The sequence below is a fragment of the Helianthus annuus genome, chromosome 4 (assembly GCF_002127325.2).
Source record: "Helianthus annuus cultivar XRQ/B chromosome 4, HanXRQr2.0-SUNRISE, whole genome shotgun sequence".
Classification (NCBI taxonomy): Eukaryota; Viridiplantae; Streptophyta; class Magnoliopsida; order Asterales; family Asteraceae; genus Helianthus; species Helianthus annuus.
Window position 1 is genome coordinate 198,722,587 of NC_035436.2, and position 15,169 is coordinate 198,737,755.

Consider the following 15,169-nt stretch of genomic DNA (forward strand, 5'->3'; position numbering starts at 1 on the left):
TATTAGCCAGGGACTAGGTCAGAACCACCGTTCAGCAGAAGTCCCGGAATAATACCCCAGACATCATAGAGTATAAACACCTAGTATATCAGAATACGAGACCTTTCAAACGAGATTTCAGGGGTTACCTATATATCCAAGTAGTGTTCCCCACAAAATAAGTAAGTTTGAATTTTTAGGTTTATATCCCGAATAAATCTACTAAATGTACGAAAACCTATCGACATATCATCAGTGAGACTGTTTAACGCTATTTAATCATTACATTTCTTTAGCATACTGTAACTGTCTACTGATGTACTATCATTTCCTCTTTTTACGCAACACTCAAATTTTTGATTTTATCATGTTTTTGGCTTTTTCAAATTTTCTAATGTTTTTGTATTTTCTAACAATTTTTCTCCCCCTAAAATGCAAAACCATTAAAGAAATTTGACAAACCGATACTGATAGCTTTGTCTCGCCATCCATTTTCTGCTTCTCATGCTCTGTTTTGCAGAAAATATAACGTACCCCCATGATTTACAACCCATTGATTTTGACCGTTAGAAAAACCGTTCTTCAACTTGTGAGTAATCATGTTTGTTCCGCCGTGAGGGTTTCGGCATAGTCCATCACCATTTATACAATGTAAACTAACATCAAACATCCCAAACATACACCAATCCAAACCAACACAACCAACAAACATACACCAATCAACAAACACAACACAAACTCATACAAAACAACAAATAAACTCCCTGTCTGACCAAAACCAGGGATCTTCAACCTCTTCCCGTGCAATACGCTCACAATCTTCATCAGCATTTATCACCTGCACATTCAAACTTTATCAAATACCCAAACAATTTGTCATAAAAATTTCAAACAATAAAGATAGATGCCGATTCATGCTTCGCGATCCAGGAAGCTCCGGCAATTCCAACCACTTAATCAAACATGGTGTCCACCCAGGCCTCAGGAGCCTTAGGTGTAACCTTGATTCTAGCAACCTGAATTTTAAAATTTTCAGCTTTAAGCGGTGGAACGTTTGCATCATAAGCAACCACATCTGAATCCTCAGACGTTGTTTTTGGTTTCCAAATTTGTTTCTGTTTCACATCTTTTATCAACTCAACACTTTTCTTAACAGACCACACTTGACCTTTCGGAGTACCTCTTTTGTAAAAATTTGTTTCTTTCTGAACCTTTTGAATTTGAACAACATTTTTAGGTTTCCAAATCTTTTGAGGTTTTGTCACACCAACCGATGTTTTCCGACTCCATGATGTTTTCACTCTGGATGTGTGAGAATTCCAGATCTGTCTAGAATTAAACCTGTTCAGGTTTGATTTCCAATTTTGATTTGAGGCAAACTTGTTTGTTGTAAACCTCCAAGTTTGTCTTGAATCAAATCTGGTTAACCTCGATTTCACACTCTCAGATTTCTGTGTCTCAACATCAACAAACTTTGGATTTTCACACTTTCGTGCAACATGGCCAATTTGATCACATTTAAAACACACTTTCTTTGACACATCTTTTGGCTGTTGTTGTTTCTTTTTCATGGCCTCAAACTCTGCATTAGATTGTGTTCCAAGTTTGAGTTTTTCTTCTTCAATGAAACTTTTTCCTTGAACAAAAGTCATTTTTGTCTGAAAATTAGGCCTTTTAGTTCTGTTTTGATTATGTTTCTTCTTATACCCCAAACCAGACTTCATGTTTTTCTTCTTAGAACCAGGTTTGTTATAAGACCCTTTGAAGCCTTTACCAGCAAACTTCGACATTTCAGACTTCTCAATTTCAACCATCTTGAAAACTTTGTCAATTTTCTCTGAAATCACATTCTGAATCGGGAAAACCACATCCAAGAATAGTTTGTCCGATCCAATCATGGTATAAACCAATCATTTTGAATCATCATTCAAATTTTTCTCAGATGTTGTATCTTTCAGATATCCATCATAAAGATTTCCTTCATCTTCATCCAGTGATTCAGACTTACCTTTTGTAAACTCATCTGTCAAAACACTATCAACCACCTTACTCACCACCTCTGAATCATCAGCATCATCAGATTTGGTGTAAGTCACATCGATATTGTCAGGTAATTGGTCAGCTATGTTCAAACCCTTTGCCACCTTTTCCTCATCATAAAAAGTATAATTGTCTCTCAATGGTGGTGGCACCTGATGATATTCTGAACCAATACCCTTTTTACAAACATTAGTATCTTTGTTATCAGGTGTGATATTGAAAATACGTTCGAGAATGTACGAAGAGTCATGATAACTTTGAAGTTTTGTAACAATCTTTTCTTTTTCAGCCAAGACTTGTTTAAGATTAGCAATTTCATCAATACGCTTGTTCAATTCAATTTGCTTTTCTTTAAACTGGCGTTCATACAAATCTTTAGTAACTAAAGTTTCAGACAAACGTTGATCAAAACTCTTGACTTGGCTCTTCAAAGTATCATAAGCTTCTTGTACTCTCTGACTTGATTGTTTTAAAGAATCATATTGCTTTTGTAATTCTAAAAATTTAGATTCTTTTTCAATGCAAACAACACATTTTGTAGAACATTTTTCTTTCAAAACCATATTTTCTTTTTCAAGATTTTCACATTTTTGTGTTAATTTCTCGACTCTTGAATTCAAATTTTGTTCCGATTCAATTCTTTCTTTACATTTTTCTTTTAAAGCATTTTCAAGTTTATGCATTTCAGCAACTTTTGTTTTTAATCTATCTTCTTTTTCAGTACAGTTTTTGCATTGTTCAATGCAATTCCTGCACTTGTTTTCTTTATCCACAATCACTTCATCATTTAATGAGTCAGAAAATTTTCTTACCTCAGTGATTGACGATACATCGGCTGCCTCTGTCTTCTGTATCTTTTCAATCTTCTCTTCAGCATCAATCTTTACCACAGCCTTGACTTCTTCAATCATTTTCTTCAAATCTTCTTCTTTTCTCCTCTTCATCTCTACCACCTTCGGTAGGCTTGCCTCAAAAATTTCTTTTAATTCTTTCATGAATTCCACCAAATAGTTTTTGTCAGAGAGCCTTTTTGTGTTGTAAACACCTTCACTTGGAAACGCATTAGTTACCGCATCAAAATCAACTTTCGCTGGATCAACCACCGGATTACCATACGGATCCAAATAACATTCCAACTCTTCACTCCACCTCTCAGCTCTCTGTGCTTCTTGAAACGGAGCATACAACTTGCCAATCTCCCATCTTGCTCTGTCTCTTCTCCACCATTTATCATGCTCTTCTTTTGCCATGTTCTTATATTCGTGAATTACCTGAAATTCAATGACTTGTAGCAACCAAACAAACTGAATCAGTTAAAACAATATCAAGTAATTTTTGAAATACACTAATATTCGATGTCGTGTAATAATCTTGATACTTAGACAAAAACCAGATTGAACAAATAACCGAAACTCAGTCTTGACAAACAAACGAAACTCTATAAAATCCTTTCGAGCAAACCCACTAAAGTCACAAAAGCGAAACCAACTGAATTGACTAATAAGCGAACCCAAACTATGTCGTTCGAGCGGACCACGATTGTTTATAAGAGCGGTCTAGAAACAGTCATACGAGCGGTCCAGGACGTGTTCACAAACGCGGACCAGACATGTACACTCGAGCGGTCCAGAGATGTCTTTGGAGCGGTCCAGAAATGTTTGAACGAGTGGTCCAGAAATGATCGTTCGAGCGGTTCATAAACGCGGACCAGATATCATTATACGAGCGGACCAGGATAGTTCACTCGAGCGGTTCAAATAAGCGGGCCAAGTTTGTCCGTTCGAGCGGGCCAGATGCAACAATTGTACAAATGAGCGGTCCTAATTTGTTCGGATGAGCGGTCCAAACACGTTTTTGGAACGGTTCAAACTTCAAATGTACCTAAAAGCGGTCCAAACGATGTCCGAAAACGCGAACCTACATTCGAAGGCTGTTTTGTCCATTTTTAGTTCGAGTTTTAGTCTGAAAGTTTCAAGGGTTTGTTATTGTCCAATAATACACGTCCTGTGAAAAATTCGTCCGATTTTAACCGTGGAAACTTGTCTAAATCGAAAAAGAAGGTGTAGAAGACAGAAAATGGATCAAATTTGAGCTGAACTCTTCCTCCTGAGCTCTGATACCACTTGTTGGATCGTCGTTGACCCTAAATGAGTCGATCAGAAGAGTCGTTTTCCAATTCAAAGGCGGAATCAGTGAATTAGATGCTCAAACTAAATATAATGCTTCACTTTATTGATTTTAGCAATGTTTACAACCTGGAAGCAATTCGGCAGCACTTCGTTACAAGTTCTGAGCCGTTACAAATGAATCAACCATGCACCTATTTATAGAATTCTGGAACCGCTAATACGACCATGTCACAAAAGCGGTCCAGGAGAGATAGTGTGGATCGCTTTTATGGACAATGTCCATATAAGCGGTCCAACATGCTATTTAACCACTTCTCGTTTCTCGAACCTCGTGCACTGGTTATTCTAATCTATCCTATCCTATTACATGATACAAGACGAAGTCAATAGACGTAATGCACCAACAATCCCCTTGACTTGGTGATCGTTTCTACGCGTTCATGCATTGATTTGGATCTTGATTCGAGCCCCAATTTGGTGAATTTGTTGATTCTAGGGTTTGAGCTCTCTAGGAGCTTCTCCTGGCCATTCTCACGCACGCACAAACACACACACACACACTCTTGTGTGTGTGTTGTGTTTTATTTGTAAGTTTATAATTCCATTTTCAAGTTACCCGGCTTTGGTCCCTCGTGTTTGGTTAGTTATTAACTAGGTCACATCCTAATTATTTTCAATAATATTCCCACTTATTAACTAGGTTTAATATTCCTAGTTAACTTAGCGGGTTCGGGAATATTTATGACTAAGTTTATTTTAGGTCCCGTTAACTCGGGCCTTTTATCCATTTTATTCCTTAAAAGCTTTTATTCACTTTTTATTTAATATTAGGATTAATTATTTAAATCCTAATATTACCGGGTAAATTTTACCACTAACGGTACTTTACCCGTCTTTTAGTGCTAATGTGGTTTGATCACCAAACCCATTTTCGGGGTGTTACAAATAAGAACCAACAATGTGTCCATGCTGGTAAGTGCTTTTATTGGTAGTTCATCATAAACTTTTGAGGCTCACACTTCTGTCATTCTTGCATTGCATTTTAGTATTTGAAAACCTCTCATAAATCTATCTTTAATAATTAAGTTATATCTTATATTGTTTTCAAATATGGCTTGAATCTTTTTGTGGGACTTAAACTTTTTTTTGGTGTTATTAAGTGTCTGGTACATGGATTTTGCAGAAAGCATGGATGGTAAAGGAGGGTATGCAGAAAACATGGTTGATAAAGGGGTGTTGGAAGATGATCAACCAGTTGCTGGGAAAAGATAGATTTGAAAGAAGAAATCAAACAACTTAACTGAGAACTCACGTTACAGAAGGACACATCTGAGCGATTACGAATGGAATCTGAATAATCCATTTCATCATGGAGCGCGAAACAAATGGGATTCATAAGTTGTATAAATAAGACATATGAAGAAAACGCCTCGCTCACACGCAGGGAAATTTACAAGGCCCCGCGGGGCAACGCCCGCGGGTCTAAATTCTAGTTTAACTTAAAAAGTAAAGAAAATAATTATTAATATGAAATTAAAATAATAAAAACTTAAACAAAAAGTATATATATTATTATAATATGAAAATTACTATTCATTACCTTCTATTATTAATATGTATAAAATATAATCAGAGAATGTAAGTTACATGTTATTGAACGTTTTGTAACAAAATAAAAAGCCTTGAGGGAATTTTTTTATAAAAAAATTAAAAAATTCAGTTTTTAGCATATATATATATATATATATATATATATATATATATATATATATATATATATATATATATATATATATATATAGAGTAGGGATCCTGCGGAAAGTGTGTTTTTCCTAGAAAGTGTAGGAAGCGATATGGGCCATTAGATGAGTGTGTTTAATGGCTTAGATCAAATGGATGGCATTTTCGTAATATCTGAGTTATATAATTAGAGACTTTTAATATAGTGAGGGTATTTTGGTAATTGGAAGTGTTTTAAATCAGTTAAGAAACTGCCATATCAATAACCAATCCCTAAATTCATGCGATTTCCCCTCTTTCTCTCTCTCTCTCTCCCTCTCTAAACCCACCTCCAAAAACCTCAGAACGGTGATGGCCGCAACACACAGTGGAGGAGGGATTTTGTGGGGTTAGGTGGCGGCGCAGGATGGCGCTGTGGTGGTGGTGCTCAGCGACCAGAAGGGGGTAGGCAGAGAGGAGCGGCTTGGGTGACGCCGCCGCCGACGATCAGTCAAGGTTTCCGGCGAGCCCTTTTCGAATCCAGGTCAGTCTCATTTAACTCTAGGTTACCCGATTCACTTTCGTATCTTCGTTGTATGATTTAAGGTTGATGTATTTTACCACTTTAAGGTTGATGTGTTTTACCATTTTAAGGTTGATGATAACAGTGTGTTTTAAAATGACATCTGAATATGTTGATGATGACAGTGTGTTTTAAGGTTTATGTGTTTTACCATTTTAATGTTGATGATGACAATGTGTTGAAGACGAAGACATTGGGTTGTGTTGAAGACGAAGACACTGACAGTGTGTCCAGCAATCTGCTTGCTGTTAAAACACAATGTCAAGAAATCTGCTTGCTGTTAAAACACAATGTCAAGAAATCTGCTTGCTGTTAAAACACAATGTCCAGCAATCTGCTTGTTGTTAAAACACAGTGTCAAGGAAATCTGCTTGCTGTTAAAACACAATGTCAAGAAATCTGCTTGCTGTTAAAACACAATATCAAGAATCCTCCAGCAAATCTGTTTGCTGTTAAAACACAGTATCAAGAAATCTGTTTTCTGTTAAAACACAATGGCCAGCAATCTGTTTGCTGTTAATACACAGTGTCAAGAAATCTGCTTGCTGTTAAAACACAATGTCAAGAAATCTGCTTGCTGTTAAAACACAATATCAAGAATCCTCCAGCAAATCTGCTTGCTGTTAAAACACAGCGTTAAGAAATATGCTTGCTGTTAAAACACAATGTCAAGAATCCTACAGTAATGTTGTAAAATCCTTTTTTACGAATTTCTGTGAATATGTTGTATGCATTGTATGATTTAAATTGAAACTGTCAATTTGAATTAAATGGGATATTTAGTTTCCATAATTTTCTGGTTAGTTAGTTATCCTAATAAAATAATCCATAATTAAAATAATATTCAAATTACACGATTGCCCTTTTAGTTAAAATCCTTCAATGCCACATGTCGCGTTCTTATTGCTTCCTAGACTTTCTAGGAAAAACACACTTTCTACCCAACTCCTACTCTCTCTCTCTCTCTCTCTCTCTCTCGCTCTCTCTCTCTCTCTCTCTCTATATATATATATATATATATATAGGGGAATGTTCTATGCAAAACACTAAATATGCTAAAAACTAAACCCCTAAAAAACCTAAAAAAAGTCTAAAAACACCCAAAAAGATTAATCTTTTTTACATCAAAATTGCTACTTTTAGTAGCCAAAAAAAATTTTGGTAACGAAAATTAGCAATTTTGAGGTAAAAATATTAAAAAAAATGTGTGTTTTTTAGCTATTTTTAGGTATTTTTTGTTGTATTCACATTGCTTCCCGCAGTTCTCGCAATAAAGGGTGGTTCTTAGCGGATCTTTCTTTATATATATATATATATATATATATATATATATATATATATATATACAAAAAGCCTTATCATACATCACGTAGGAGACAATGGTAACCGTTGGATCAGGGGTATAATCACGCATGGGACCACATAATCACACATGGGACCACATAATCACGCATGGGACTATAATCACGCACGTTCTATGATAATAACGCACGTTATATTTTTTGTCATGTATGTTAATGTAGGTTAAGCCTTGAAGTACATTATACTTTCTCTCTATATATATATATATATATTGGGTGGGGTTCTAGAGTGAACACTAGTGTATTTGCGAACTGAGTGAACAAATCCTGGCCATTGATCTACACGCATGTATGGCCAGAATCTCATCATCAAGTCGTAAAATACACTACTGTATTTCAACATCAAATCTTGGCCATTGATCTACACACATGTATGGGCATGATTAGTTCACTCAGTTCGCAAGCTACACTAGTGTTCACTCTTGAACCTATTCCTATATATATCAGTGTTGTAAAAATCGCGACTAGGCGGCGATTAATCGTTAGTCAGCCAGTGACTGAGTAACTTTTCATTAATCGGTCCATTAATCGCTAGTGGGGCCTAGTTGGACCTAGTTGGGCCTAGTCTGTCCTAGTCGAGCCTAATTGGGCCTAGTCGGACCTAGTCGCCAGCCAAAAATCGGTGATTCTGACCAGATTCCGGCAAAAACCCTGTATATTCCGGCCAAAACCTCTAAATTCCGGCCAGTTTCCAACCAAACTATGTGAATTCCAACAATTAATCCTGTATACTTAGAAAAATGAGTTGAGTAAGAGTTAAAATCTAGCTACTTAATAAATATACCTATAAAAATGTGTATATGTATATATAAAACTGAAAATCACATATAAAAACTCGATCTGATTAATTTCGATTAATCTCGAGTAATCCCGAGTAGTCGCTAGTCCCCACATCACCGGCCGACTAGCGACTAGCGAGTTCTCCAACCTTGATATATATATATATATATATATATATATATATATATATATATATATATATATATATATATATATATATAAAAACGGGATCGGGAGAAAATGATCAAAAGTGTGAGAACGGTGAGAACGCTTCCTGGACCAACACGTGTCACGCCTCTTAGAAAAGGGCGGAGGGGCTTTTTTGTCCTTTCATCTTCTGTTTTTCCTGTTCCGCTTTTTCCCAATGTTGTTTTAATTTTTGGTTTTTGATATTTTTGGCGTTAACCAAATTCAATAATTAATGGCGTTTTAATGGTTCCATTGTATCAATATTTTGGCGTTTGGCGTTATTCACAGCGTATGCCAATGGAACCCAGGGGGCAGAAAATCTATTTGAATGGCGTTTTCCAAGGCGTTTAAACAAGTTGGCCTATTGATCTGTTATTTTTATAAACATTTTGGCGTTTGTGGTATCTTGGCGTTTTACTATTGTTAAATTATATTTCAACCACAGGAAAAAAAAATACAAGGGAAGGAAATAAATTACAAATCCTAATCGTATTTCTTTTCCCAATCTTCAGTGTCATCAGTCTCTCTCTTCTTTAATAGTACAAGAACTGTCATCAAATATATGGTGTTTTATGTAAAACTTAACAAACCCGTGGGTTTGATTTTTTTTGTCTGCTCGTCTATTGAACTGTGTTTTGTGTGGATGTTTCGGGACATAGATCTATGGCGTGTGAGTGGGTTTTTCGCTATTTCTTTATCTGGATCTTCATCTTTATAGTGAACCCACTCTTCATTGTCATTGACCTCTTCTCCTCATCCAAACCCTCTTTAAGAACAAAAAATACAAAATGCCATATGACTGGCATCAGTATCTTTTTCCTGAAATTTTGTCCATCTCATGCAGCAAAATCTTTTCTGAGGTACTTCCCTCTGATAACAATTCATTCAGTTTATTTGTTGGCGTTTTACAGTGGGTGGTATTTAGTAGTATTTGGCGTTTGTTTTTTTGTTTGATCAAATGGAAGTTGTTGAGATGTATCATTTTATAGGATGTCTTTTTGGCGCCTAAATTAGGCGGTGCATTATTATAATAAAGTATTTTTGTCTTTTTAGTTACTGTTTTGTAATTAGTGTTTTTGATAAGCTTTTTATCTCTGAAGTCTGTAACACGTCCCATCTTTCAAGTTTGGCGTTTTAGATTCTTCAGTGTTTAATGATTTTGTATTTACTATTTCTAGTTTGATTTTCAAGTTTGCTTTTTTATTTTGTTTTTCTTATTTTTATTTTTTTAGTTGGGTTTTTTATAATAATTTTTCAAAGTAATTTTATTATAGTTTGGCATTTTTTTGGTGGCGTTTAACTGGATGATTTCGTTTTAAAAAAGCATTTTGACTGTTTTGGCGTTTTTATTATATATGGCGTTTTTATTATATAACAATTAACTGAAAAGGAAATTGAGAAAAAAAAAAGAATACATAAACAATTGATCTTCCAAATCTTCTCTGTCTGCAGTCTCTTTTTTCTCTTTTTTTCAATCATGTTAACTGGCTGGTTCGACTTTCGTATGATTCATTTTGTTTTTTTTTTTTTTGTTTTTTTTTTCAAGTAGTTTTTTGTGTTGCTGTTTGGAAGCACACTGTCTGACATCAGCATCTTTTTCTTGAATATTTGTCCATCTTGTTGGTGCAGTTGTCTGTCGACTTCATCTTCGTTCGAGTCTTAAGATTAGAACTGATAAATCAGTGCACATAAAACGAGGAAATATGTGGTTTTATAGGTAATTCCGCTTGAAATGACATGGAGTCATTTCAAGCGAAATCAGGAGAATTATTTCAAGCGAAATCATGTTGATTATTAAGATTGAAGTAATTCCGCTTGAAGTTGTAACTCCGCTTGAAGCTGTTTCAAGCGGAATCACATCTCTATAAATATCCCTTCGAGCGAAATCAGTTGTAATTTCTGTGGTTTCCGACGGCGAAGCTCCGTCGAAGTGTCTCCGAGTCTGTAAACTTGTTTTGATCAATACAAGAGACAGTTAAAAGTATTTCTAGTGTTATACAAGCTAAACAAAGAATGTATCAATGAATTCCGCCTCTGATTCAGTCTAAGACCTCTTCTGATCGACTCGTTAGGTCGTTTCACGATCCTACACATCTCATGCAACAAAATGTTATTGAGTTTATATTCTTCAGCCAACAATCTTTAATTTTTACAATCATCGATGTTTGATTTTTTTAACTTTTTTGGCGTTTTACCGATAAAAAGAACGCCAAGAAATAAGATCACCTTAAAACTCAAATTTTGATCATGCTAAAATCAATAATGTTTTGTTGTATGAGATGGATAACATTGTTAATCCTCGGTTAAGAAAGATAACTGACAATGTTGTCCACCCCATACAGCTAAACTTTATTGACAACAAACCTCAATAATGCTTTTGTATGTTTTGGCGTTATAAATTTGATGGAAGTTTAGGATAAGTCAATGAGATTTTACTAAATGAAATGGACTATATCCTCACTTTAGGATTTTGTCTATTTCATTGAGCGAAATCTTACTGACAGCCAAACTGAATTTAAAAAAAATGTTTTTGGGTTGAAGATATTTGATGTTTGGGTTTTTTGCCGTTTCTAAGGCGAACGGGTTATATGAAATATGGCGTTTGAGTTTTTGTGTGTGTATTTAACTGAAGGTCTGAGATGTTATATATATAGGATTTTTTTGGCGGTTTTTTAAGGCGGGATTTTACTATAATTAAGTTTGACGTTTTATATTTAATGGCGTTTTACTTAGAATAGTATGTGATTTTTGTTTTTTGGCGTTTTATTTTATGATTTGGCGTTTTATGTGGAGTAGTCAAAAGACCATTTTACCCTTAATGAAGCGCGTCCACGTAATAAAATTGATGTTATTTACGAAAACGCCACCGCGCCAATCTAGTTCATAGATTGTTTTGATCGGACGATTGTTAATCGTTCTCACCGTTCTCACACTTTTGATCGTTTTCTCTAAATCCGAACCGATAAGGATCATTAGTGTTCTCGCATATATATATAACCACTCAACGCTTTTCGGTTTTTTGTTACAAAACGTTCGATAACATGTAACTTACATTCTCTAGTTTTTTTAGAAAAAAAAAGTTTGTTCCATAAGGTTTTTTTAACTCAGATGAGTTTTCTTTGTAATTTTCCTATATATATATTCCAGAAGTACAGAGTTGTAAGGATGTTTAATCATCATATATTGTTGATATAGAAAGTATAAGATGGGGTTGAATTACAAAAAAAAAAAACAATTAATTTCAGGAAATAAACTTGATAGTTATCCACAACAAATAAGGTTTCAAAATAATGACATTCACATAACTGTTTTTTTTATTTTGTCTTGAACTCCAAAATAACTGAGTCAGCCCAATTTTATAATATATGTAAAAAGGTAATACACTATTAAATAATTTGTAACGAATGGCTGATCTAACATCTAACCATTGGTACAAAACTTAAAAGTTATAATATTTTTTTAAACGTAGTCAATCTTAGTTGGCCTTCAATGGAATAAAATAAAACCACTTCGATTAGAAGTTTATAATTGATTAGTTGACTTATTCGCTAAAATAATACAAGTATTATCTTGTTACACATTAAAAACTATACTTTTATTATGTTAATTTGAAAGAAACATGGATCATAATTTTTTTTCAAAAGGCAATTGTAGGGTTAAAAGGACCCAGACAAGTTCTTAAGCCCTGCTCAGGCCCAACTCCATACTGAAATCCCATTGTTACACATTAAAAACTATATTGTTATTATGTTAATTTGAAAAGAAACATGGATCATAATTTTTTTTCGAACGGCAATTGTAGGGGGCCTAAAGACCCACAAGGCGAGATAAGCTTTTAAACGATGCCTAGGCCCAACTCCATACTGAAATCCCAATATATACATAGTAGAGTCAAACCTGGGACCTCCCTAGAGGAGAAGTCTTACGAAAAACTTGACACATGGATCATAATTAGTTCGTCAACGAGTAAATATTTATGATGTTAATTTGAAAAGCAACATGAAAGTTCGTCAACGAGTAAATATTTATGATGTTAATTTGAAAAGAAACATGGAACATAATTAGTTCGTCAACGGATATTTATTTACTTATCAACTATTTTAGTAGGTCAACTAATTGCATTTTCAACTATTTCATTTGAATATTTCAAATTAAAATATTCATTCTTTTTTTAAAGTAACTTCATTAGAAATAAAGGCACCCCTAAAACCGAGGCGGCCAAACAAGAACACACTATATATTTACAAACTTAAACTATTCTTCCCAACTAATATTCTTGTTTTTAAATCTACATTTATACCAGAAAAATCCCAAAGACTTGGTCTCGCTAATAATATTCTTGATCATTAACGGCTTGTTGTTGAACCTGACCTCGTTCCTAGCTCTCCAAATACTCCAACAACCTATTTAACAATCCCTTTTAAGACTTCTTTCTGCTGACCCTTTAACCCAACATGCTCGTCTATATGAAGAAGGTCTCTAAATGAAGAAACAATAAAATTCGAAAACTTGCACCAAGAGCTAACGTGTACCCATAAAACAGAGGCAACGGGACCCGAGCAAAACAGATGCTCCACAATCCCATCGACATCTTCACAGAGCAAACAAGAAGCCTCTGGCCCGCCAATGTTCCCTTTTTAGAGCCTCTAGTGTCGTTATCCTATTTAGATCCGCTCGTCAAATAAACACATTGCACTTTAAAGGAAGCGACTTACACCAGTCTAGCATATAACTCCTCGAAACAACCATGTTATTATTAAGAAGATCCTTCACAACGCCCACATTGAAGTTATTGTCTGCTGCCGCGATCCAACTCCAGCTGTCTCTACCCTCTTTTAGCTCGAAATTTTAGAGTAAACCGCAAAGATTTAGCAGTTCATTGACCTCTATACCATCTGATAGAAATCTCTTCCGCTGCCACTCGAAAACTCGACCATTATACAGCGTCTTAATCCGATCACACACCCTATCCACCTCTAACTTAAAAAGATTTGGGAATTCGTCTTTCAAGCGCTCATTAATAATCCAAGGATCCAACCAAAAACCTGTATTCATACCGTTACTGGCCGAACTTTTAAAAAACCTTGTTAACAACATTCTGTCGACTTGCAACCTCGATAACAGATTTGCAATGTTGCACCACACACCTCCCATCGACTTTCTAGCCGGAATAAAATCCCAACCACCTATGTCACATGAATAGCTTCAACCACCTTTGCCCAAAGTTTATCTTTACCCGACAGAAATCTCCAACCCCACTTAGTAAGAAGTGACGCATTTATAAGTTTTAACTTACTAAGCCCGAGCCCTCTTAACTTCCTAGGAGACGCCACCCGATCCCAAGCAACCCAGTGAAGTTTCTTAATCTCTTCGTCATCACCCCATAAAAAATTCCTTATCTTTGACTCAAGATCATTGATGACTTGGACCGGAGCTTTATACAACGAAAAAGAGTAACCAGGCAATCTTTCCATAACCGAATTTATAAGCGTTAATCTCCCACCAATAGATAACAAAGACCCTTTCCATCTTGCTAGTTCTAGAGTCGAAAATATCATACACCGGCTTTTAGTTGGCAATTATATTCATGTTTGCTCCCACCATTAAACCCAAGTATGTAAAAGGGAAACAACCCTTTTGACAACCAATGTGAGAGGTTGTGACATCGAGATCCCCATTCTCCACTCCAATAGCAAATATGTTGGATTTTGAAAGGTTTATTTTGAGGCCTGAACAAACATGAAAAATGCACAGAATACGAACCACATTTAAAATGTTGTTTTGGGACCACTCCCCCAAGATAATCGCATAATCTGCATAAAGCAGATGTGATACTACCAGACCAGCAAAATTTATCTTGATTCCAGCAAAGGCACCTAAGTTTCTAGCTTTTTCCACAATACAAGAAAGCGCCTCCATGGCTAAAATAAACAAGAACGGGGAAATCGGGTCACCTTGACGAATACCTTTCGAGCACTGGAACTTGAAAGTTGGCGAACCGTTAACTAAAACCGAGGATCTCGCCGATTCCAAGATCCCTCTAATCCAACCGCACCATCTATCCGGAATTCCCATTTGAACCATTATCCAGATCCAAAAATTCCAATTCAGATTATCATAAGCCTTCTCAAAATCCAACTTTAAGAAAAAAAACCTTTTTTCTTAAATTTTTCCCCCATGACGCAATTTCGTTAATAATGAGCGGGCCGTCGAACAGAGCTTCCAGCAACTACCTCTCGGAGTCGTCGAGGCTCTTGAGCTGCTCACACAACAGCGCAACTCTCGATTTAAAGTCTTCCATAAATCTAGACTTGAAAAAATTCATAATTTCCTTTTTAACCTTAAAGGGATTCGAAACCCACCTGCCTCCGATGTTAAGACCTGAGATT

The 15,169-nt window shown here is 35.5% G+C and overlaps 1 protein-coding gene across 1 annotated transcript; it reads right to left on the minus strand.

Annotated features, from left to right (window-relative positions):
• Positions 1-13,966: 13,966 nt before the first annotated feature.
• LOC110866461 lies at positions 13,967-14,864 on the minus strand. The gene is made up of 3 exons (XM_022115608.1): positions 14,624-14,864; positions 14,426-14,509; positions 13,967-14,319 (listed from the first exon to the last, which is right to left on the minus strand). The coding sequence occupies exons 1-3, from the start codon at positions 14,862-14,864 to the stop codon at positions 13,967-13,969; spliced, it is 678 nt and encodes a 225-aa protein (XP_021971300.1).
• Positions 14,865-15,169: the final 305 nt, after the last annotated feature.